Source organism: Rhinopithecus roxellana, chromosome 2 (genome assembly GCF_007565055.1).
Source record: "Rhinopithecus roxellana isolate Shanxi Qingling chromosome 2, ASM756505v1, whole genome shotgun sequence".
NCBI lineage: Eukaryota > Metazoa > Chordata > Mammalia > Primates > Cercopithecidae > Rhinopithecus > Rhinopithecus roxellana.
The window spans coordinates 96,131,984-96,158,814 of record NC_044550.1 but is presented as its reverse complement, the minus strand read 5'-3'; the positions used below and the strand labels follow the sequence as shown (position 1 = coordinate 96,158,814).

The 26,831-nt window shown below is 39.4% G+C and overlaps 1 protein-coding gene across 2 annotated transcripts in view; it reads right to left on the bottom strand.

Annotated features, from left to right (window-relative positions):
• TLL1 (tolloid like 1) overlaps positions 1-26,284 on the bottom strand; it is a 235,514-nt gene extending 209,230 nt beyond the window's left edge. For both annotated transcript variants that reach the window (XM_030926364.1, XM_030926371.1), the window contains exon 1: positions 25,448-26,284. In XM_030926364.1, coding sequence (XP_030782224.1) covers positions 25,448-25,616 — 169 coding nt within the window. In that variant the 5' untranslated portion in view covers positions 25,617-26,284. The remainder of the gene's footprint in view (positions 1-25,447) is intronic.
• Between the last annotated feature and the right edge of the window lie 547 nt (positions 26,285-26,831).

The window sequence follows — 26,831 nt, the reverse complement described above, 5'->3', positions numbered from 1 at the left end:
ACAGACATGCAAACTACCATCAGAGAATACTGTAAACACCTCTATGCAAATAAACTAGAAAATCTATAAGAAATGGATAAATTCCTGGACACATACACCCTCCCAAGACTAAACCAGGAAGAGGTTGAATCTCTGAATAGACCAGTAACAAGTTCTGAAATTCAGGCAGTAATTAATAGCCTGCCAACCAAAAAAAGCCCAGGACCAGACAGATTCACAGCCAAATTCTACCAGAGGTACAAAGAGGAGCTGGTACCATTCCTTCTGGAACTATCCCAAACATTAGAAAAAGAGGGATTCCTCCATAACTCGTTTTATGAGGTCAGCATCATCCTGCCACCAAAACCTGGCAGAGACACAATAAAAATGGAAAAATTCAGGCCAATATCCCTGATGAACATCGACGCAAAATCCTTAATAAAATACTGGCAAACCAAATTCAGCTGCACATCAGAAAGCTCATCCACCATGATCGAGTCGGCTTCATCCCTGGGAAGCAAGGCTGGTTCAACATACACAAATCAATAAACATAATCCATCACATAAACAGAACCAATGACAAAAACCACATGATTAGCTCAATAGATGCAGAAAAGGCCTTCAATAAAATTCAACACCCCTTCATGCTAAAAACTCTCAATAAACTAGGTATTGATGGAACATATCTCAAAATAATAAGAGCTATTTATGACAAACCCACAGCCAATATCATACTGAATGGGCAAAAGCTAGAAGCATTCCCTTGAAAACCAGCACAAGACAAGAATGCCCTCTCTCACCATTCCTATTCGACATAGTATTGGAAGTTCTGGCCAGGGCAATCAGGCAAGAGAAAGAAATAAAGCATATTCAGATAGGAAGAAAGGGAATCAAATTATCTCTGTTTGCAGATGACATGACTGTATATTTAGAAAACCCCATTGTCTCAGCTCAAAATCTCCTTAAGCTGGTAAGTAACTTCAGTAAAATCTCAGCATACAAAATCAATGTGCAAAAATCACAAGTATTCGTATACACCAATAATAGACAAATAGAGAGCCAAATCATGAGTGAACTCCCATTCACAGTTGCTACAGGCAGAATAAAATATCTAGGAATACAACTTACAACGGATGTGAAGGACCTCTTCAAGGAGAACTACAAACCACTTCTCAAGGAAATAAAAGAGGACACAAACAAATGGAAAAACATTCCATGCTCATGGGTAGGAAAAATCAACATCGTGAAAATGGCCATACTGCCCAAAGTAATTTACACATTCAATGCTATCCCCATCCAGCTACCACTGACTTTCTTAACAGAATTAGAAAAAACTACTCTAAATTTCATATGAAATCAAAAAAGAGCCCATATAGCCAAAACAATCCTAAGGAAAAACAACAACAACAACAACAACAAAGCTGGAGGCATCCCACTACCTGACTTCAAACTATACTACAAGGCTACAATAACCTAAACAGCACAGTACTGGTACCAAAACAGATATATAGACCAATGGAACAGAACGGAGGCCTCAGAAATAATGCCACACATCTACAACCATCTAATCTCTGACAAACCTGACAAAAACAAGCATTGTGGAAAAGATTCCCTATTTAATAAATGGTGTTGGGAAAACTGACTAGCCATATGCATAAAACTGAAACTGGACCACTTCCCTACACCTTATACAAAAATTAACTCAACATGGATTAAAGACTTAAATGTAAAACCTAAATCCATAAAAACCTTAGAAGAAAACCTAGGCAATACCATTCAGGACATAGGCATGTGGAAAGGCTTCATGACTAAAACACCAAAAGCAATGGCAACAAAAGCCAAAATTGACAAATGGGATCTAATTAAACTAAAGAGCTTCTGCACAGCAAAAGAAGCTATCATCAGAGAGAACAGGCAAGCTGTTCTCCCAAGAATGGGAGAAAATTTTTGCAATCTGTCCATCTGACAAAGGCCTAATATTCAGAATCTACAAGGAACTTACACAAATTTACAAGAAAAGAAAAAACATCAAAAAGTGGGTGGAGGATATAAAAATTTCTCAAAAGAAGACATTTATGTGGCCAAAAGATGTATGATAAAAAGCTCATCATCACTGGTCATTAGAGAGCTGCAAATCAAAACCACAATAAGATACCATCTCACATCAATTAGAATAGTGATCATTAAAAAGTCAGGAAGCAACAGATGCTGGAGAGGATGTGGAGAAACAGGGATGCTTTTACACTTTTGGTGGGAGTATAAATTAGTTCAACCATTGTGAAAGACAGTGTGGCAATTCGTCAAGGATCTAGGACGAGAAATACCATTTGATGGCCAGGCATGGTGGCTCATGCCTGTAATCCCAGCACTTTGGGAGGCCGAGGCAGGAAGATCATGAGGTCAGGAGATCAAGACCATCCCAGCTAACACAGTGAAGCCCCGTCTCTACTAAAAATGCAAAAAAATTAGTTGGGCATGGTGCTGGGCACCTGTAGTCCCAAATACTCAGGAGGCTGAGGCAGGAGAATGGCGTGAACCCAGGAGGCAGAGTTTGCAGTGAGCCAAGATCATGCCACTGCACCCCAGCCTGGGTGACAGAGAGAGACTCGGTCTGAAAAAAAAAAAAAAGAAAGTAAAAAGAAATACCATTTGGCCCAGCAATCTCATTACTAGGTATATACCCAAAGGATTATAAATCATTCTACTATAAAGACACATGCAAACGTATGTTTATTGCAGCACTATTCACAGTAGCAAAGCCTTGGTACCAACCCAATGCCCATCAATGATTGACTGGATAAAGAAAATGTGGCACACATACACCATGGAATAATATGCAGCCATAAAAAATGATGAGTTCATGTGCTTTGCAGGTACATGGATGAAGCTGGAAACCATCATTCTCAACAAACTAACACAGGAACAGAAAACCAGCCACTACATGTTCTCACTCATAAGTTGGAATTGAACAATGACAACAGATGGACACAGGAAGGGGAACATCATACACCGGGGCCTATTGGGAGTAGGGGGTTAGAGGAGGGATAGCATTCAGGGAAATACCTAATGTAGATGATGGGTTGATGGGTGCAGCAAGCCACCATGGCACGTGCATACCTATGTAACAAATCTGTAGGTTCTGAACATGTATTGCAGAACTTAAAGTATAATAATAACAAAGCAAAAAAAAGACTATACTTTCTCTGCTGAATTGTCTTTGCAACTTTATCAGAAAGCAACAGAAATGGAAGTATACACCTATTTCTGCATTCTCTATTTCATTCTATTTGTGTATCTGTCTCTCTTGATGTGAAAACATGCCCTGTCTCGAGTACTGTAGCTGTAAAATAAGTTTTGAAGGTAAGAGTTGTAAGTCCTCTAATCTTCTTCTTCTTTTATAAGATGATTTTGCCTATGCTAGGTTTCTTGCATTTCTATATGAATTTTAGAATTACAGTGTCATGTTTTACAAAAAGTCCTACTGAGTTTTTGGGGGGATTGTGTTGAATCTATAGATCAAGTTAGAGAACATTATCTCTAACATCTTAACAATATTGAGGCTTCCAATTGATGAACAAAGTGTATCTTCTGATTTACTTAGGTTTTCTTTAAAATCTCTCAGCAATATTTTGTAGTTGTCAGTGTACTGATCTTGCACATACTTTGAAATATTTATCCTTAAAATCACATATTTTAATGCAATTATCAATGGCAATTTTGGCAGTTTCAATTTCTGATTAATTACTCCTATTATATAGAAGTGAAACCAATTTTTGTATGTGATCATATATCCTGCAATCTTACTAAACTCACATAGCAGTTTATAAGAACCGCTCTATTGGGAATTCCATTGGATTTCCACATAGACAATCAGACTGATGACAGAGTTTTACTTTATCCTTTCCAATCTGTATTCTTTTGACGTCTTATTCTTGGCTTACTGCATTAATTAGAACTTGACTTACTGCTCTGACAAGATCAGGTGTGGTTTTTCCCAGGAATGCAAGCAGACCTTAACAAAGTAACATGTGAAAAGCAATCAGTGTATTTATCTCATTAATAGATTACATATAAAACATGTAAATGTGGTTAAGTTATACTGAATAATGATCACACAATCTGTTTATTGTATAATTTTAAAATTATATTGTCAATTTTTACAATAAGCATGTGCATGTATACATCACATTTTACATTTAAGCTGTTAATGTCACACATGTGCACACACACACACACACACCATTTGACAAAATCTAGCATTCCTGATTAAAAACTTCAGAAAGGTAGTAACAGAAAGACACTTCCTCAACCTGATAAAGGTGACCCATGAAAAATCTCCAGCTAATACTATCCTTAGTGATGAAAGACTGAATGCTTTTTCCCTAAAGATTAGGAAATAATCAGGAAATAATAATAAATAATCTGCTCTCACAACTTCTATTCAACAATAAATTTGATTCTAACCTATTTAACATCTACATTAATCTGTTATTTGCCACAACTTAAGGGACTTCTTTTTTTTTTTTTTTTTTTTTTGAGACAGTCTCACTCTGTCACCCAGGCTGGAGTACAGTGGAGCGATCTCGGCTCACTGCAAGCTCCGCCTCCTGGGTTTATGCCATCCTCCTGCCTCAGCCTCCCGAGTAACTGGGACTACAGGTGCCCGCCACATCGCCTGGCTAGTTTTTTTTTGTATTTTTTTAGTAGAGACGGGGTTTCACCGTGTTAGCCAGGATGGTCTTGATCTCTTGACCTCGTGATCCGCCCATCTCGGCCTCCCAAAGTGCTGGGATTACAGGCTTGAGCCACCGCGCCCGGCCAAGGGACTTCTTTTAACATTTCTCATAGGTTAAGTTGGATGGCAATGAAGTCTTTCAGCTTTTGTATATCTAGAAAAGTATTTATTTCACTTTCATTCATGAAAGATATTTCTGCTGGGTTGAGAATTCTAAGTTGACAATGCTTTTCTTTCATTATTTTAAAGATGTTACTCCACTATGTACCAGTTTGCATTGCTTACAGTAAGAAATCTGCTGTCATTCTTATTCTCCATGAATAACTCTTCTGTATGTTCCTCTGTAGTATGTTCTTCCCTCTGGCTTCTTCTAATATTTTCTGTTTATCACTGAATTTAATTCAACTTGATTGTAATGTGACATGGTGCAGTTTTCTTCATGTTCCTTGTACTTGGGGATTTGTTGAGATCATTAAATCACACAGATCTACTGTTTTCACTAAATTTAGGAATTTTTGGCCATTATCTCTTCAGACATTTTTCTATACTTGTCCTCCCCTGCTCCAAACTATCTCCTCTCCAGCAACTCTGATTACTTCAGTTATAATATAAGATATTCTAGCAACCATTTGTCTAATGATAAACATTTCCACTGTTTGCAGGATTTTTTGACTCTTAAAAGAATACTACAATACTAATTGGGTGCAAGACAACAATGACTGAATTTGGATTTGTTGGTTGCAGGAAATATTTATATTTCAATAAATCTTCTTGAGTTTTATCCTAGGAAGCATTAAAGTTGCTTGGATCCCTTCTGCTTTTTTTTTTTTTTTTTTTCCCCTAGCTTTTTAAGGTGGGACCAGAGTGTTTAGATTAAGGCTAAGATTTCCTCCTTAACTGTGGCAAACTCTTCTCAATATTCTATGTGATGCTCAATAAATTATGAAGTTGTTCAAGTGTATTGCATGAGAATAGGTACCATTACCTGCTCTGGGTGAGCCCCAAGGAATTTTTCTCTCTTTTTTTTTTTTTGGTAGTTATTTCCTCAGCCATAGAGAGTGTTCTCTCATTCGTGTACTAATCAGTAGTGAGGTAAATCTTTGGGTTGGAAATTCTGAATACAAGGTAGGGATTCTCTGCATGTCTCCAGAGTTCTTTCTCTATGCAGCTTTCTCCACTCTGATGCTTCACCCTGGAAATTCTAGCTGCATTGGATTCTTTGCATTTCCAGCTCCACCTCTTCAACAGAAGGAGACTCTGGTTTCTGCCTGGATTCCTCAACCTTGTTGTATAGAGAGTAAACTGAGGCAATCACAGGGCTCACTTATTTCTTTTCCATCTCCCAGCAATCACTGTTCTTTGCTGCCTGATGCCCAATGTCTTAAGAACTATTTCATATATTTTGTCCAGTTTCTTAGTTGTTTAAGTCACAAAAATAAATGTAGTCCCTGTTACTCCATTCTGTACAGAAACAGAAGTTCACACTGCTTGGATTTGTTAAGATTTTATGTAGTCCATATCAAGAAATATAACTCAATTTGGACCAAATGTCTTTAAGTAGCAAACACTCAATTACAAACCCTTATTAAAGATAGAGTTTTACAATTATCATCACTCTTTGGGAGCTAATTTGGCTATACAATGATAGTCTCACTCAAATGCTCAGTGCTGACTTACATTCAGTCATTAACGACTCAGTGCAAGCAAAATTTAGATTTATGTTAAAGAATGACATTGAGGGAAATAGCTACCATCTTGAAAATGAAATCTAATATAAGGTCAGAATAATTTCTTTATAGAAAAAGAAAATCTCTGTAACCAGATAAAGGCTAACAAAGAATGAACATAATGCAAAGGCATCCAATATAAGGAATGCAAGAGTTTAAAGGGTAAGAGAGTCACTGAGGTGCTCAGACTATAAGCTGCCCCCAAACAAACATGTGAAGTAGGCTAGAGTAATTATCAGGGTTGCTTTCCCACCTTCCTAATGAATATGTTCTTAGTGCATTTATGAAATGGGCCTGATCTTTCACATTACTGATTTTCAGGTTGAGGACTTAATAGCTATTCAGAAAAGAGTATTTGAATTTTAAAAGAAAAGGGGCATAAAGGGATCAATGCTTAACTCAAAAAAAATCATTAATGGCATATTTTTAGGAAGCCACAATTAATTAGTGAATGGCACCTTGTAGGGCAGTGAGTGATCATTGTAATTAATCTCTATTCATACATACAAGTCAAGCATGATAATTGGAATTTGCTTATGACTTCAGAATAGCATTATGGTGCCTCTTACATGAGAAATTTGGGGTTATAATCTCTAGCAGTCCATTAAAAGATACATTGCCATAAATTAAAGCATAAGATTACCTTTGAGGCCCTGTAACTGAAAGTTATTAGAGGAAATTTTGAGTGGGTGTTGATATGGTTTGGCTGTGTCCCCATTCAAATCTCATCTTGAATTGTTCTCATAATCCCCATGTGTCATTGCAGGGACCAGTGGGAAGCAATTGAATTATGGGAGCAGTAACATCCATGCTGTTCTCATAATAATGAGTTCTCATGAGCTCTGATAGTTTTATGAGGGGCTTTCCCCCTGCTTCACTCTGCACTTCTCCGTGCTGCTGCAATTTGAAGAAGGGTGTGTTTGCTTCCCATTCCACCATGATTGTAAGCTTCCTGAGGCTTCCTCAGCCATGCTGAACTGTGAGTCAATTAAACCTCTTTCCTTTATAAATTACCCAGTCTCAGGTATGTCTTTATTAGCTGCATGAGAACAGACTAATACAGTAAATTGGTACTGGTAGAGTGGGGTACTGCTGTAAAGATACCTGGAAATGTGGAAACAACTTTGGAACTGGATAACCGGCAGAGGCTGGAAGGCTCAGAAGAAGATAGGAAAATGTGGGAAAGTTTGGAACTTCCTAGAGACTTGTTGAATGATTTTGACCATATGGACAATGAAGTCCAGGCTGAGTTGGTCTCAGATGAAGATGAGAAACTTATTGGGCTGGGGCAAGGGTGATTGTTGCTATGCTATAACAAGGAGGCTGGTCCACCAGCCTAGAGATCTGTGGAACTTTGAACCTGAGAGAAATGATTTCGGGTATCTGATGGAAGAAATTTCTAAGCAGCAAAACATTCAAGAAGTGACTTGAGTGCTCTTAAAAGCATTCAGTTTTATTCATTCACAAAGATATGGCTTGGAATTGGAACTTATGTTTAAACAAAAGCAGAGCATAAAAGTTTGGGGGAATTTATAGCCTGATGAAAAAGAAAAAAAAAAAGAAAAATAAAAGAAACGATGATAGCCTGATGAAAAGAAAAAGAAAAAAAAAAAAAAAAAAAAAACACTTTCTGAGGAGAAATTCAAGCCAGTTGCAGAAATTTGCATAAGTAACAAGAAGCCAAATGTCAATCTCCAAGACAATGGGGAAAATGTCTCCAGGGCATATCAGAGGTCTTCATGGCAGCCCCTCCCATCATAAGCCAGAAGGCTTGGGAGGAAAAAATGGTTTCACAGGCCAGGCCCTGGGCCTTGCTGCTTTGTGCATCTCAACACTTGGTACTTACATCTGAACTGTTGCTGAAAGGGAAAAATATGCAGCTCAGGCCATTGCTTCAGAGGGTACAACCTCCAAGCCTTGGCGGCTTATGTGTGGTGGTGGGCCTGGGGGTGCATAGAAGTCAAGAGCTGAGGTCAAGAACCTCTGCCTGGATTTCAGAAGATGTATGGAAATGCCTGGATGTACAGGCAGAGGTGTGCTGCAGGGGCAGAGCCCTCATGGAGAACCTCTGCTAGGGCAGTGTGGAAGGAAAATGTGAGGTCAGAGCACCCCACACAGAGTCCCAGTTGGGGCACTGCCTAGTGGAACTGTGAGAAGAGAGTCCCCAGACCCCAGAATGGTAAATCCAGCTTGCACCTTATGCCTAGAAGAAGTGCAGACACTCAACACCAGCCCATTAAGGCAGCCAGGAGAGAAGCTGTACTCAGCAAAGCCACAGGGGCAGAGCTGCCCAAGGCCATGGGAGCCCACCTCTTGTATCAGTGTGACTTGGATGTGAGGCAGGTAGTCAAAGGAGATCATTTCAGAGCTTTAAGATTTGACTGCCCCACTTGATTTCAGGCTTGCATGGGGCATGTAGCCCATCTGTTTTGGCTAATTTCTCCCAGTTGGAAGGGGTGTATTCACCCAATGCCTGAGCCCTCACCATATTTAGGAAGTAAGTACCTTGCTTTTGATTTTACAGACTGATCGGAAGAAGGGACTTATCTCAGCTAAGACTTTGGAATGTGGACTTTTGAGTTAATTCTGGAATGAGTTAAGACTTTGGGGGACTATTAAGATAGCATGATTGTGTTTTGAAATGTGAAGACAAGAGATTTGGGAGGGGCCAGGGGCAGAATGACATGGTTTGGCTGTGTCCGCACCCAAATCTCATCTTGAATTGTAGTTCTCATAATCCCCATGTGTCATGGAAGGGATCTGGTGAGAGTTAATTGAATCATGGGGGCAGTTGCCTCCGTGCTGTTCTCATGATAGTGAGTTCTCATGAGATCTAATGGTTTTATAAGGGGCTTTCTCCCTTTTGCTCTGGACTTCTTCTTGCTGCTGCCATGTGAAGAAGGATGTGTTTCTTCCCCTTCCACCATGATTGTTAGTGTCCTGAGGCCTCCCCAGCCATACTGAATGAGCTGTGAGTCAATTAAACTTCTTTACTCTATAAATTATCCAGTCTCGGGTATTTCTTTATTGGCAGCATGAGAACAGACTAATAGAGTGTAAACATTAATTGAGGTCAAAGTTGTATTATTAAAAGTTTCAATAACCATACAACAAGTTAAATCAATTCAACTTATTTTAAATAAAGAAAAAATGGAAACCTTATTAATTGTTTACAAAAAACTGAAATGACTGGTGATGGTGAGCTGCTTCTCTATTAATATCAATAAAACTGAATGCAATGAGTATCAAATAAGCATCAAAAGTTGCAGAAACATATTTCCCAATCCACCTCATTGACAAAGAAAAGCATAATCCTACCTAGCTATTCTACAAAGTTAAAGAATAACCAAATCTGCCTGAAGGCAGCAAGTCAGTACAGGTAGCTTGTGATACCAATTTATGCAAACACCGTCTTTCCTCTGCAAATCACAATGGGTAGTTTGAGTTACATTTGGATGTTCTTCCCCCATGAAATTTGAATTGAATCTTTTCAATTGAAAGGTACAAAAATTTTTACCCTTACAATGAAATGTTTACAAATAATTCAAGAAACTTCTGGATTTATCACACATACACAGGACTGAATGAATATCCTCAAAAGTCAGCTTAAACAAATGGTGGTTTGATTATTATAAAATCCCCATGTTTAGCAAATTAGATATATGACATATTTTCATAGAGGACCTTATGGTTATATTTTATATATAATGATAAATGAGTTTCGAATAAAGCCATTGAATCATAAAATCTAAGTTCTGTAACAAAATGCCCTGATGATGTTTCACATTTAAAAGTCCTTGTTAATGACTGCTGTTTCTGTCACAATGACAGACTAGGTACTGGTACTGAGCTTCCTGCATAACTCAATATGCTAGATGAAGTATTTTTTTAAAGCCCTGAATGCATCAATAGATGACAAAAGAGTGAAATATATTCATTGCTGGGAGAATGAGAGAATCCAGAGAGATAAGCAGAAGACTAAAGCCAGCTTCCAACTGAGGGCATTTGCCAAAATTTGTTGGCATGACCATGGAATTTTGATGTTTCATGGGGCTTTAAGGATAGAAGACATAGTGCAAGGTCCACCCAAGCTGGAAAGTGTAATACAATAATCCCCCCAATATCTGGGATTCCCATATCTGGGGCTTCTAAGTATAAGGAAGAATGAAAACTAAACTCATACCACCCCAGGTACTTGCACACAAGAATTTTCTGGAAGCTTGAAACTAAGTAGAGGGGAGAAAAACAAATATCTTCTGAGACCACATAAGCAAGAACCATACCTAAAACAGGTAATAGGTCTGCATTCTGAATTGATATTATGACAGAAGCCTAATACACTCAAGCAGAGAATTTAGTTTAAAGTGATCCTGTGCTGTTATGGAGGGGAAAAAAAATCTTTTCAAATGTATTAAAGGAACGAATAAAACCCAACAGGAATAGCAGAATGAGGAGAGTTTGAATCCAGAGATGTAAAAAAAAAGACTAGATTATGCCCAAATTGTCTTCATCTCAGGAATGCAAGGTAGGTTAATATTAATAAATTAATTATTCTAATTTATAATTTAAATGGTGAAATAAGGATAATTATATCATTTTTAGTAAACACAGAATTCCTAATTTGATAAAAAGTGCCTATGTTTAAAAAATACCAAATAGAATAATTGGTAAATAATTGAAAGCATTCCCTTTAAAATTAAGAACAGAGCAAACTAGTCCTCAGTCAGCACTTCTGTGCAACACTGGGACGCTGTCAGCACAGCAAAAAAATAATTAAATTAAATTAAAAACATAGGGACTATAACAGAAGAAATAAAATCACATGTTTATTTGCAGATAATCTCATTACCTATATGAAAAATACATATATAAATTATTAAAACGTACAAGACTGTTAATGTTGGATAAAAAGTAAAAATATAAAAAATCAAACACGTTTCTACACCATAGCAACAAATGGTCTTAACAACAATTTTTAAAGCTACATTAGATCATCAAAAAATAAAAATATATGAATAAATCTATATCAAAAGCATGTACAAATTACAGATAAAAGTATTAAATATTAAACAGTATTTAAGGAGGCCTAAACAAATACAGATATATACCACGTTAATGGATTAGAAGGTTCAATATTATAAAAATAATTCTCTTTAAAATAACCCATACATTCAATGCCATGGCAATCAAAATGTAAATGTTGAGACTTGACAAGTTGATTTCAAAGTTAATATGGCATCACAAAGTCCAAATTTAACCAATATACGCCTGAACAACAACATGAGAGGACCTGTAATACCAAATAAAGGATTATATGCAAATCAAAGGGTTCTCAAAACCAAATTCAATTGCTTTACAAAACACAAACTTGTTTTTTTATCGTTTTATACTTTGTTCATCTGTATCACTGTCTATCCAGTCACTAAAGTATGAAACCATAAAGTCATCTTTGACTCTTCCTTTCTTTTCTTTTACTTTCTTGACCTTCATTCCAAGGCCATCCAGCTGGTCACTTGTCTCTTACCTCCAATCCCTCTTTTCTGTGGCTACTGACATGGTGCAAATGCAAGCACTCATCCAGTGCTTGCCTCTACTTCTACTATAATCTAACAAGCCTCCCTCCTCCCACTTTCTCATTACTTCTTCCACCAACTACACCAGCTCACTCTTTACCTCCTAATATCTCTTTACAACATATGACTATAATCAAGCCAATGATCTGCTTTAAATTTTCAGTAAGTTCACTTCTCACCGCCAACAGGATCAAGATCACAACCAGGGCTTTAAAGATCCTTTACACTATCTTCAGAATCATTTTTCGCCAAAGCATTAACCCTTACACATCCTTTGCTCTGTCCACATTAGACCATTTGCCACTTCCTATATTTTCATAAAATTGAAGAACTTTCACAACTTCAGCTTTTATCTTAGTTATTTGACTCTAAAGTTTTGCCCCATCTTTTCTCCAGGAAGAAAATTACAGGACTTCAAGATCCAGCTCAAATGTCACCTTCCCTGAGACGCATAATTAATACATTCCCTCCTCTGTGCTATCATAGAACAGTCAGCCCTCCATATCCACAGATTCAACCAACTACAGATGGAAAATATTCCAAAATAAATAAATAAATGCAATGGTTAAAAAATATGAATTTTTAAAATACAGTATTATTATTCCCATAGCATTTATATTGTAGTAAGTGTTACATGGAATCTAGGGATGATTTCAAGTATATGAGAGGATTAAGTGGTTTATATTCAAATGCTATGCCATTTTATATATGGGACTAGAGCATTCTCAGATTTTTGCTATCTGCAGAGGTGCTGGAACTAATCCCCCATGAATACCAAGGGAGATTGTACTTTGTTTACTGTGTTTTTATATTGATAGTTAAAGTATTTGTTACTTTTTTCTAGTAGATTTTGAAATCCTTTTAGGAAGAGAACACATCTTATTTCTGTACCCCCCAAGCATATCCCTGAAACATACCATGTGCAAAATAGTGCTTGTATTAATTTCAGTCTGTGCAGCGTATCATGGATTACCAAGACCTCACACATGTAATCATTCCATGTTTCATAGACTAGGGATCATTATCCCCACATTACAAATGTGCGAACTTAAGCTCTGAAGCATTATGTAGGTAGACGAAGATAATATAATTAAACAAAACAGCCAACACTTGCACCTAGGTCTCCTACAGAATATCCAGCGCTCTTCTAATTCAATTACACTACCTAGATTCATGTTATCAATTTCTACTGGACTTCCTTGTTACTATTACAAAAGCCACAAAAGTGAAACTTGCTTTAGCGATGATTTGTTTGACAATTTAAACTCATCAAGAAAAAATACGTAAAATGAGTTAACAAGAATAGTGCCTTACTAGACACTTTAAGAAAAATAGAGGTTTGTGAAGCTGAATTTTACGAAAATAAATAACAATATCCAATTATGCCAAGTAGAAGTATATTTTCAAGGATATATTCAAGTAATTAATTAATATAAGGATATATCTGTTAACATGTCATGTACTTGGTAAAATGCTTTCAGTCAGAACAATTTTCCTGTGGTATTGTTGCCTATAGTTCTTGTTCTCTCCATTATGAACACTGACCTCAAACTCGACAGAATAGGCCTTCCCTCATCCCAATATACCAATCCATTTTTTCCTGCGAAAAAAATCCGACTGAACAACCTTCAATTCTGATGGTAATGTGACACTAACATGCTCTGATACACACGTAAGATACCTGCTATTCTCACATACCTTGATACTCTTTTAGTAGATTTTTTTTTTTTTTTTTTTCGGAAGTAATGAGGTAGGAAAAGGGAGGGAAATTTAGGCACAGATTGCTTTCGGGGCTAATTCTGGCAGACAAGTCATGAAATTGCATGGCCTACTTCAGGGCCTATGGTGGCTGCCATGATATGAACAAAACCGTCAGAAACCTGAGGGTTTATCAAGAGTGACCCCTGGAGAGATGTGAACAACTTCCCCTTCCTCTCGGTGTACAGCATTAAGCCCCCTGGCACTGCAACTTCTTGGTACCACTTGAGAGGAGCTCTTGCTTCCAATGTCAGAGACACCAGGATTCAGATTGCTTTAGGCCTTGAACAGCCCTAGAGACTTCCAAACCTCAGAGGCTGAGGCCCAGGAAAACCAAAGGATGTCCTGAGGGCAACACAAATACAGCTACAGAGCCAGTACTGGAATTTACATTTCTTGACTACCAGTCTAGTTTGTTTCCAGTTTTCATACCACTACGCAGATAAGATTATTTTTTAAAAAGCAAAACTTACATTTACTTTTCAAAACCACAGTACAACAGGAGAAATAAAAAGAGTAAACATTCACTTCATTCATTTTACTGTTTATTTTGGCTTCTACTGACCTATAAATGTAGAAAAAGTGAACCCGGTAACTTCAAATGTATTTAAGAATAAGGATATAGTGTGAAGAACAGAATTGTGCTCTGCCAAATAATGTGGGAGAACATGAGAAACAAGTTGACATTTATTTTATTTTATTTTATTTTATTTTATTTTATTTTATTTTATTATTATTTTATTGAGACAGAGTCTCACTCTGTCACCATGACTGGAGTGCAGTGGTGCAATCTTGGTTCACTGCAACCTCCACCTCCCAGGTTAAAGCAATTCTCCTGCATCAGCCTCCAGAGTAGCTGGGATTACAGACACTCGCCACTGCGCCTGGCTAAATTTTGTACTTTTAGCAGAGACGGGGTTTCATCATGTTGGCCAGGCTGGTCTCGAACTCTTGGCCTCAGGTGATCCACCTGCCTCGGCCTCCCAAAGAGTTGGGATTACAAGCATGAGCCATCGCACCCAGCCATAAATTGAAATTTTAAAATCAAGTTGTGTGATTTTAAAACCAAGCTGCTTACACAGACTACTTCCAAATATCTGCATAATTATTGGTTACACTCATACTAGTCCTCTGTCAAATAACAAAGCCTACAAAGTACTTACTTAAAAGTTGCAGTGCTCTCCACAAAGCATTATATTGATATTATATTAATCTTCATTTATCTTGAGTAAAGAAAAATCTAGCAAAAATGTGTAAGAATACATATTCAGATTATCATAATTTATAACAGTATCTATTTTCTAATGCTAAATTAAAATAACTTTAGCATGCAATTGTGTTATTAATACATAAACAACTATTTATACATGAGTAATCATCCACCTGCAAATGGCAATGTGAAGACTATGCTAGGTGAGGCACACTTCTGTAAACCCCAAGGATAAATCTGTGTTTCCTTCATAAGAATGTTGAAAAACTGTTTAATGAATTAATGAATATTTGTAGTTTAGAGCCATGTGCTCAAACTTAGCTCTGTGTAAACATAGATTGTGAATATCTAAGCTCTTCAAATTGATCCAGATGGCAAACACAATCTGAACCAGAAATTACCAAAAGACTATATATACAGCCAAGATTCTATTCACACTTCAGTCAACGTGAATTGAAAATTGTCAATATATTTTGAGTGTATTAGGCATATGAGCAAATAGCCAAGAGAACAACATCTGAAAAATCTTTCTATTGGTTGCCCCTGGTATCTTTTCAAACAAGGTCTACTTGGGGGATTTATCTTCTCAGTTGAAAAGTTCACAGGACTTGAGATATGAAAGTGTTTTTACGCATGGGAAGAAACAAAGACCTTTATCCCACAAATGGTTTCATAAAGATCATCTCTCCACAAATAAGTAGTTGTGATTAAAAATCCTACACATCTTACATATTTATACTACTGTGAATAAAATAATACAGTGTTTGTTATGTTCCAGAAAAAGTGATATGTACTTTACAGTTACTTAATTCTTATAACAACATCACGAGGATTATAATATCACCTTTATTTTATAGCTCAGTAAACAGAAATGTAATGGGGTTAAATAACTTGCCGAAGGCCACACATGGCTTTCCAATCTGCAAAAAAGTACCCATCTGTAAAATCCAATCTGCAAAAAAGTACCCATATAAAATCCAATCTGCAAAAAAGTACCCATATAAAAAAAGAAAGAAAATGAAAGGCAGGCCTCTGCAGCCCACTGAGTCCAGAGTTTGGATTCAAAATCTGATTCTATCACTGGGAGATATAAACCAAGTTACCTTAAAACACTCAGCTAAAAGTGCCATTCAATACAAGAATAAGATTTAATATAGGACACTTGTTTTTGAAACATACAGTTTTGTGTATGAAGCCCCATGCTATTTCTGAGTTCCATTGTATATGCCAGAGATCTGTTCTTACTACAACTATTTTCATTGTGGAATAAACTGGAAGTATATCCTATAATCAATATCTTCTTTCTGTGCGTTAACTTTTCGTCACTAGTTCATCTGTTCTTACTGTACTATTTGCACCCTTGAACATGTATCTTCTTTCTGTGTGTTAACTCTTGGTCACCAGTTCACCCAGCAAACTGCCCACAAATCTCTTTCCAAATAGAAACATACAGCAACTTTGAAGGCTGGGGCAGGCAGATCACCTGAGGTCGGGAGTTCGAGACCAGCCTGACCAATATGGAGAAACCCCGTCTCTACTGAAAATATGAACTAGCCGGGCTTGGCGGTGCCTGCCTGTAATCCCAGCTACTCGGGAGGCTGAGGCAGGAGAATCCCTTGAACCCGGGAGGCAGAGGTTGCAGTGAGCCGAGATCACACCACTGCACTCCAACCTGGGCAACAAGGGTAAAACCCATCTCAAACAAAAAAAAAAAGAAAAAAGAAACATAAAGAAACACAGAGGCCCTGATTTAGGTCATTATTTCCTTTACCCATCCCAGCTACCAAAACCCAATTATTCTGACCCTGGTGACTGCCTGCCAGCTACACTGCATTCAGGTTTAGTTATATACTATTTCTTCTCTTGGGACTAAAGAATATACATACATAAAAGAAAATTTTCCCCTAGGTCTTAGGTAGAAAAGAAGGAGGCAAGGAAAAAATGAGAAGCCTGTTTTACCAGATTTTATTCTACCACTTGTTAGGAAACAAGTATAGGCAGGAATTCTTCATCCTAGAAAATATGATAATTTGCTAAATAATATGTTTTCTTCAAAAAAATTATAATACTCATATAGTAAATATTACATATGGTATACATTTTGAATTTGCCAGACTTCCTCCTCTTAGGAAACCAGGCCAGAGTTCCAAGAAGTTTATTTGATCCTTATATCTCTAAAAGTTTTCAAGCATTTGACCTTAGGCTTTTAGACAAGTTAGGATTGAATAAGGTGAAGTTATTTAAGTAACTTCACACAGTAGATTTGTTTTCTCAAAAGCATTCACACATCATTTACATACCTAGTGTACACTGTAAACCACTTTCCTGAATTTTTTTCAACTGCATTTGAAAGGATGTTCTTGCACTCTGTATGGGCTCATACTCACGAATTCAATGAATACTCAGCAAATTTAAAGTGTGAAACAACACATTACCACACAAAATGTCAGAGCCTGTGCCAGCAACAGGGCACTCACGACTGAATTCTACCCACATCCAACCCAGCCCCTGTCTTAATGGACATGGAAAGCCTGCTTTCACAATGCATATACTTGAGGCTACACACGGCACTGTCTCCCCTACACTATTCACCCTCAGACATGTCTCTAATCCTGTTAAAATTAGTCATTTGCATTTTTGTTTGTTTCATCCATAAATAGGTGTTTCATTCGTAACTTCTCATGCTAAGAGAACGCTCTCGAGAGGGAGGAGGCCCTGCACTACACTCCATGTGATTATAAAGTTCTGGTCTTACTCTGACAATACAGTACGTGGCTTATAAAAATGCAAGAACACTAAAAGCAAGATGCATTCTCAACAAAGAAATCACAATGGATGGATGTCCACCACCATGTAAATTGATAGTTTCACTACATTTGTGCTGGCTGCAGAGTCAAGTGTGAGAAATTTGAAAAAGGAAAGTCATCAGAAATAGAGAAACTCGAGTTCAAGCCCTCACCACTTGTCCGTTTTCCTCATGTATCCAGAAGGAGTGATAATGTTAATTGATGGGAATATGGTGAAGACAAGAGACTAGATTTTTTAACGCAAAAATGTAAACTATGTTATTCTGACATGAGCCATGAAGATACTTCCTAGATATGCGAGGTGCTTGAGATAGGTGAGGACTCATTCCCTTCTTTAATATTCTCCATTTGGTGTTTCCGAATTATTCATGGTGTTCCTCCCTGGGATATTTGAAAGGTTTTAACTTCCATGCAATGAGGCATATACTTAATTATCTTTAATCTGAATATGAAAAACAAAATACCATAAGCCCCAACTGTTGGGTATTTGTGTTCTGAAAAGAATAGAGCAGAAGAACAAAGTTCCATCTTTTCTGAATGGTCAGTCAGCTGAGCTAATGCCAAGGTGGTTTCCAACACTTTACAATAAACTGAGATTATTCCAATAAACTCTTCAAATACACTCAGAGCCAAAGAAGATTGCTCAGAAGGCACTTACAGCAGCAACGGGTCCAGGAGCTACCAGAGGTGACTGTGTGGTACACAATCCATGTGCTGACAGTTTAACACAGATGAGAAATGTAAGGAATGAGGGAACTATTCCACCCTCTACCCCTCCAACTCTGCCTCACCCATCACACAAATTAAATGTCATCATTGGAAAGCTCAACAACGCAGAATATTTAAAATGCTGAGAGTAAATATATGGCTTTTATCTCCATCTCTGTAACAACTCCCCTGACTTGTAAAATGGTACAGTGTGTTAAAAACTGCTGAAGTCTTTTTTAAACACTGAGTTGAATGTTTCGAGTAGCATACCAATACATAAAACTAGATTTGACTTGGGAAAAAATAATATATTTAGAGCACTTCTGACCCATTTAATATACGGTTTCAATTTTTTAGAATTATCATTCAAGGAAGTTCTTTTAAAAAATATAGTGGATAGCAATTTTTTAAGCTTAAACTCTAAATGTAAGTTGCAGGAGAAGAGTTGAATAAGATAAACACCACCTTGCTTCACTTTCTGGATTTCAGTTAACACCTAATTTAGTAGACTTCTTAATACAAAATATGTAGTTGAGCTCTTTAGAATAGCTTGACAGGATTAGCACACATTCTATAAAGAGCTGACAAAACTAGCAGTCCATTAGCCAGTCCACAATATCTCCAAGTCCATTTGGATACTCCAAGATAGTCAGTATTCCATTTTTAGGGCTCACAATGGCAAGAATGAAATAAATAAGCAAGGGATTCCCTCCTCCTGCTTTCTGGAAAAGAACACAATCTATGTCATTCATTCCATAGCTTTGACGTTATATATATTTTTAAGTTTTCCTCCCCAAGTGTTAGTATTCAATAGATAACTAAAGACAAAAACCACTAAAGCCATATTGCTAAATCATTCTGCCATATCCAGGGTTGGGGAGAGGACTCTGCACTCCTCAATTTAGGAAGGATAAGTCCACAATTAATTCCAGATCCTGGAATATGAAAGAACTGTAAGAGGTTTCCAAACTCCCCTCATCCTGAAGATGAGGAAATCCTACATCCTCAGGAACCTTGCCAGACCCCTGAGTCCTGGCCTAAGTCTGAGCTCAAGATGCTGCAGGGGGGAGTTCTCACAGTTCAGGGGAGCAACATGGCTCCCCTACCCCCACCACTTCCCTAGACACCAGATGGTCTCAGCAGGATGTGCAATGCCTCAATTTAAATGGATTATTTGCCTCTGTCTTCTCTAAGCATTCTTAGAAAAGCTTAAGGAGGGTCCTAGTTTTACATACTTTAAGCAGATGGGTCTAAGGCACTATTAGAATAAGTAATATTCTAAAATGAATGATGGTAAATTATCTGCATTTGATACTACCTACCTGAGTTCCAGAAGAATCGCTTTTCTATAAGCGATCACGTCAAGACCTCAAGGATTGAAAGGTGTGAAGGATGATTAAGGTGACTAATAACCATAAGAAGGTTTGCAAAGAATATGGTTTTAACTATTGGCAAGTAAGTCTCAATTTCACATGAGAGAAAAATGCTAAGATGTTCAAAAATAGGATTCCTGCATACACAATAGAGGAAGACAATATGGTTTCTGAAGGAGGAACCATACATGGCTTATACTAGGCTTTCATAGAAAAGGAAACTGTCAGTCGGGTGCTCATGCCTGTAATGCCAGCACATTGGGAGGTTGAGGCGGGTGAATCACTTGGTTCAGGAGTTCAAGACCAAGCTAGGCAACATGGTGAAACCACGCCTCTGCAAGAAAAATAAAATAAAATACAAACAATAAAATTAGCTGGGCATGGTGGCATGCACCTGTAGTCCCAGCTGCTATGGAGGCTGAGGTAAGAGGATTGCTTGAGCCTAGTAGGTTGAGGCTGTGAGCCAAGATCGTGCCACTGCACTCCAGCCTGGTGACAGAGTGAGATCCTGTCTCAGAAAAAAGAGGAAGAAGAAGAAGAAGAACAAGAAGAAGAAGAAGGAGGAGGAGGAGGAGGAGGGGGGGGGAGGAGGAGGAGGAGGAGGAGGAGGAGGAGGAGAAAAAGGATGCCATCATCAGGGTAAGAGGGAAAGCTGTGGAATTATATGTTAACTTTTCCTTCACCTTGATCTAAGGAGGCCTACATTGAGTCAAGTAGGGTTGACTGGGCACCTACTTGAATTAAGAATTCTATGCATTATTACACCAACTAGCTAAGAGAAGGGGTTCCACTTAGGTTTTGAATTTGTGAATGAAACTATCCAGAAGCAAAACGTGGGAGGATCTCAGGAGACTGTGTAAACAAAGAAAAAGGATGGAAAAGAAGAGCTTTGGACCTCACTCAGTCTGAGGGAATATATTTAAGAAAAAAAAAAACTATCTTTTTCATACCTAATAACAGTAACTGCCACTGTGGACCAAATATGGATGTAGGCCCTCAAGACAAGGACTAAGGACTACTATTGACAAAAGAGGAGCAGAATTCAAATGTACAGAATATAATGCCTTATCCATCCCTTTTGCAAACACCGTATTTTGGCCACTTCTGAGTTGGTACCCAAGGCAAGAAGAGAAAAAAAAAAATCAAGATCTGAGGAATGAAAACTAAAACAGAAGAAACTGATTAGGTGAGGCAGCTCTATGAAACGCATTTGTAAACGAGTGTGCAGCAGTCTAGAGAGGCACCGACTAAGAAATCAATGTTTGGATATCTAAAACTGTGATGGAATAAAGATATGGAATAGGACATCCAATTCGAAAATGGCCAGTTCAGCTAGAAAGTACAACACTGAGGGCCAAAAGAATGAGGCAATGTTACCTAGAAATTATAAACTGAGGAAAATTATCACAAGGCCTAGCATACTAGGACACTGGAGCACCGACTATAAAGAAAAGCAAAAAGAGTTTTCTAAAATACCAAAAGCCTATTTCTATATAGACAGGCTTGCAGATGCTCCTCTATAGGCAAATTTCAACTTGCAAGGCACTGACCTTTAATCATTCTTGGAGTTGTTTTTTTTTTGTTTTGTTTTGTTTTGTTTTTTTCTTTTGTTTGTTTTCCCCAAGATTAGGAGTCATTTATTCAGGAGCTTCTAGGTAGAAAATCTTTTGTCAAGGTGTTCACAAATGTCTACAGAGAGTAAAGATACCATTCTGCATGCACATCTTACTCCACCAATTCTATACGCCTCTAACCAAGATTCAAAATACTAATTTCTTCCATTTCTCCTATTAGATACTCTATTTGCAGTTGCCTGAGCTTTCCTAATATTCCCGTAAATATAAAAAAAATGATGGAATGAAAGAAAGAAGACGGAGAAGAAGGGAAGGGAGAAAAAAGCAAGGAATGGAAGAGAGGGAAGAAGAGAAGGAGAGAAGAGAAGGAAGGGTATGTGCTAATACACAGTTACTTCATCAGGTATCTGCTTTTCCATGTAATCTGTACACATATGTGGCAGAAGATTAACTTAAAACTAAATTTGCCAGGGCTCTTCACAGATATTAATACTCAGATTAACACTTATTTCTATAGTACAACAATGAAACAGGACACCTCAGTCTCTGCTCTGGAATGAGCGCCTGCAGCATCGGCTTCCCAATGTCCCTTGGGACCCTTCTGACCTAGAGAGTAAGAGCAATGTGATTGCATATTCAGGTGATTGTGTGCTGCACTGATGAAAGACAGCCAGACATTCTTTTGAATTATCTGTATCTTTGTGTATATCTACTCATATAGAGAAATGAAGTACCTATATTTTGTCCTAATGGATTTGGCTATATAAATATATCCGCAGCTGTGCAGATATACTTACCTACTATCACTTACACCTATAATATCTTTCTGAGTAAAAATTCTATCAAATTAACACAAGGATTCCTTTCCATCCTATCGTTTCATGAACTTGAAATCAGAGTTCTGATAGGTAAACAAGTTGTATTCTATTTCACAAATGTGTTGAGGATAGGACAATTTTTAAAGTTGTAATTGAGAAACAAACCTCACTGGGTAACACACATTTGATCTTGTTTAGAAAAGAAGTTTGTAAATGGCAGTATCAACCAGTCTATAGATACCAAGAAGGTATTGAGAACATATTATAATCCTAACAGTAGTAATCCATTCCTGTGATAATCACTAAAAAACAGTTATGATCTCTGTCCTCAAGGATTTGAGTTTCGAAAATCTGAAGCTATGTTCCTCACATCACCTATATCAGATATGCAAGTAATTGTATCTCTGTTAGTCTGGATTCCTGGTAAATCTGGACTAATTCCTATTATCTTCTCAATGAAAGCCCCCAAAAGGCCAACCAAGAATGTAGTGTAATTGTCAAGTACAGCCAGACTTTGCAGTCAGGAAACTTGGAATCGAGTTCTGAGTAATCCTAACAAAGACATGTAACCTCACTGGGCCTCTGTTTTCCTAATGTGTAAAATGGGAAGAGTAACAAAGTCTACCATATTGAGCTATTGTGAACACCAGCACTCAAAAGTGCTTTAAAACCATAAAGCCATGATTGTCATTGTGATATCAAGCCACTGTGTATTTTAAGGGATATGAAGACCCTGTTACAGAAGCTCAGAAAGGCCCCTTTATTTCATGGGCCATGCTCTCCAATCTGTTATTTGGAAAGGGCAGATCAAAGGTGCCCAAGTGTCTGGAAAGTACCTTCTCTTTTGCTTTTGCATGGTTTTCTTTCACAGACCTGTCCCCATCTTCCTTATCTCAGTAACCATTTTTTTTTTTTTTGACTCTTGCTTGGGATTTCTATGTATTATTTCATTTTTTTCCTGTTATTGGAACTTCGATTTGACTTTCCCAGTGCTAGAAAGGAGGCACTAAAATTTTGCCCATCTTTAGACAAGACGGTACATTGAAGCCTAAATTCAAAAGTAGGGTGGTAATTTTAAAAGGGACTCATATTCTGCGCATACTTCTCAGCCCTCCACTTAGGCCATTCTTATTTCTCTCTCATTACACACACACATGCATGCGTGTGAACACACACACAGGTGTGTACTGGTATGCCTCTTCTCAAAAACAGAGAAGAAATAAGATTAGGGTAATAATCCATTCAACGTTGGTTTTGTTGTTGCTTTACTTTCAACAGCTTTATTCAAAAATAAACCAGCATCAAAGGGGAAACAAAAAGTAAATGCTATTAAAGTGTTTTTTTTTTTTTTAACCTAGATGTTTATTTGCTAAGGAAACTAAACAGTAATGTCTGAAGTGTGTTTCAATACACATGGTGCAAATACTTATTTGCTTGAATCTTTCACACAACAGGGTATCAAAGTAGATGTGTTCCTACACAATCTGTTGAAATAATGTACTTCATCTCTACCCTACCACAAACAAGAAAATGCACAGTTTTCAGCAAGTTACAACATTATTCAAAAGAAATTTCTTAGAAAGAAGTACATTTAAGGAGTTGCAGAGAGCAGATTCTGAATGCCCAGCCACTGGTCACCCACCACAGCAATCAGCATCTCCTTGTCCAAACCATCCGGGGTGGCCCAAGAAACTTTCAGTGGGAAAATAGATACAGTTATTAAAAGTGACAGCAGGGAACTTATCAGCAAAACCGAATTAAATCAGAATTCTGAGTTCCAGCCTGACAGGCTCCTGCTAAGCTACTCTGAGTTTTGAATAAGTATCTGCACTTAAGGGTGCACCGAGAAAGACGTGATAATGTGAACAGAACACACATACCCTTTGTGTCAGAACAATGTGTCATCAAAGGTAAAAATTAACTAGGGAATTTCCAGCATTTTTCTTCATTGTGTACACCTCTCCTTCCTCCAGGCCCAAGAGAGGATGAATAATGCTTATCTAGTTATGGAAGGGAAGAAAACCCAGTCACAGAGCAACCCCGCACGGAATCTGGAGAACCCTGGGTATATTTGACTTTGTCCACTCCCTTCCTCTACGCTTCGCTAAAACCCACACCTCTTGGGATGGAACCCAACGTGCCTTCTGCTTACAAACCGCCCCACTAGGTTAGCCCCAACCACCGTGCAACCTTTACGAAGTTATTCGTGCGTCCACACTGAGCGCGGTTCACCTCAGCCACAGCCCAATACAGCAAGGAACCAGGAGCTCACGGAACCCGGACAGGAGCCTCGGCCAGTGCTGGGCGCCCCCGGGCGTTGCGCTCACGTGGTCGCGGCCACGGGCACGTGCGTCTCCGACCTTAGGCTGCGAGAGGGAAGCGCCGCCCAGCGCGCGAGAGAGGCTGGCAGCGGCGCCAGAGGCGTAGAAGGGAGGGGAAGGACCTGGGACATTCAGGGACCCTGCGAGGCGAGAAGCTGAGCTTCAGGCAGTGCTGGTCCGACTACATTTCCCTGGGGTGTTAGCAGGAAGGAAGACACAAGTTTGAATGGGGTAGCAACTTAAAAACATTTTTTTTTCAGTTTATTTTAAATGGGCAAATGCATCAGAATCCCGTCTAAAAGTGAGTTCTTCCGAGATTATCACAATCCCCTTCTAGCCTGGAACCCACACTTGAAATTCCTGGTAAAAGAGGGAGCCAAGGTGTCTGGAGGTAGCAATGCCATCCTCCTGTATCTTTTGGGGAACCCTGCCCACTCGGTCTCGAACGAGCGCTGGGAAACCGCGCCCTGGTGGGGGGCGGGGGGAAGAAGGCGGTGTCCCTTCCAGATGCAGAAAGCCCGCTGAGTGTTGGAATTTAAAACCTACAGCAGCCAGCTATATTTACGACTTGTTTCATTTCGCTGGGGGAGGAGAGAGGGATCAGAAACTCCAGGACGTTATTCCCAAACTGGGAGATGGGAGCTTGGCAGCGGATCCCGCTAGCATAGAACTCTCGTCAACTGGGGCCGCAGCGGCTGCCACTTGCGGGTGGGGAAGGGAAGAAAAAGGAGGGGGAGAGAAGGAGGGGCGGCGGAGGGGCTGACGCGGGAGGGAAGGAAACAGGTGAGCTCCCACCGCCACCCATCGGAAACCTAGCGCAGCGGCCCCCGGCGCGCCACCGTCCCAACCTGGAGAGCCACTTACCGGCTTTACACGGGTCCTTGTAATCTATAGTCTCTGTTTTATCTTCTTCGTTCCCATCAAAAGTGTAATCATAATCGAGGCCAGCGCAGACCCATAGCTCCCCGTAAAAAACAATCCCCGAGGCCACCAGCCACACGAGCATCCTCAGGGAAAGCTTTTCCAACCCCATCCTCCTCCCCCGGAGGAAAAGGAGGGGACGGGACCCGGAGGTTAGGCAGCCGCGGTCCGCGCTGATGTGCGGGGCTAGGGGCACCGGTGCTCTTCTCCCCACCGGGAGGCTCCTCGGCGGGACCGGGGTGCTCAGGTGTCCGGAGACATGTGGATGCCGCCGGGACAGTAGAGAGGGCAAGCACTGCCTGTTACCCCCAGTCGCAGGGAGAAGTTGGCTAGGGGCCCGCGGGTGGGCGGAGGGCAGGTAAGGAACTCGGCATTCGGAGGCGGGGAGGGCGCAGGCAAACTCGGCTCTGGCGGCGCTGGCGCTCGTAGCCTGCCAGATCGTTCTTCTGGCTGCCGAACTTCCCGCGGCCGCGGCTCTGCCAGCAGCGCCCCGCGGGTTCAGCTGCCACCAGTGCTCGGGCTCCCGCGCCGCGTCCCCGCTGCTGCCAGGACTCCGCGGCCGAGCGCGAGCCGCCGCCGCCTGAGCCCAAAGCCGCCGCCGCCTCTCCGAGAAGATGAATCCGGTCTGCACATCAGCACATCTGAATTGAAAGGGGAGACCGAGGAAGGGGGTGGGGGCCAGGCATTTCTACGCCGCGAGACCTTAAAAGCCTGCAGAAGCCAGCAAAGCAACTGACTGCAAGAGAGCAAAAGTGTGAGGATTTGGGGATGCACTGTTTGCCTTCCCCCCGCCAGCCTGTCTTTTTACCCTCTTCCTAACTTGAAAAAAAAATATTCGCACCATCTAACCCAATCACTTGCATCCTGCTTACTTATTCATACAATCAGGGTCAGGATCCGGGCCACAGCCTCCTCTCTTGACTTCTTTTGATAGCCTTAGACAAACAAACAGACAGGAGCGCGCTGACAATTCCATTTATATTTTACCAAAGATAAAAATGAATATATTATGTATCTGAGTCGGTAAACAACAATTAATAGATGATGTACGTGTCAGTTGAAAGTGCCAGACCGGGGGTGGAGCGAAGGATCGTGATAACTTAGCTGCAAATCCATATTTCCCCTCCCCCCAAATAAACAGCGAGTGTGTATTTCTTTCCTTTGCTGCTGTTTAACCTTAGAGCAGGGCAGGAATGGAGGAAAAGTGTGCGAGTCTTCACGATTTTGGTAAGAAAATAAACAGACTACTGTAAAAGTCTCCTAACCAACAAAGTTTTGCTAAGAACTAAGATCCTCAGAACTGCAATTAAAAAAAAAAAAAAATCCA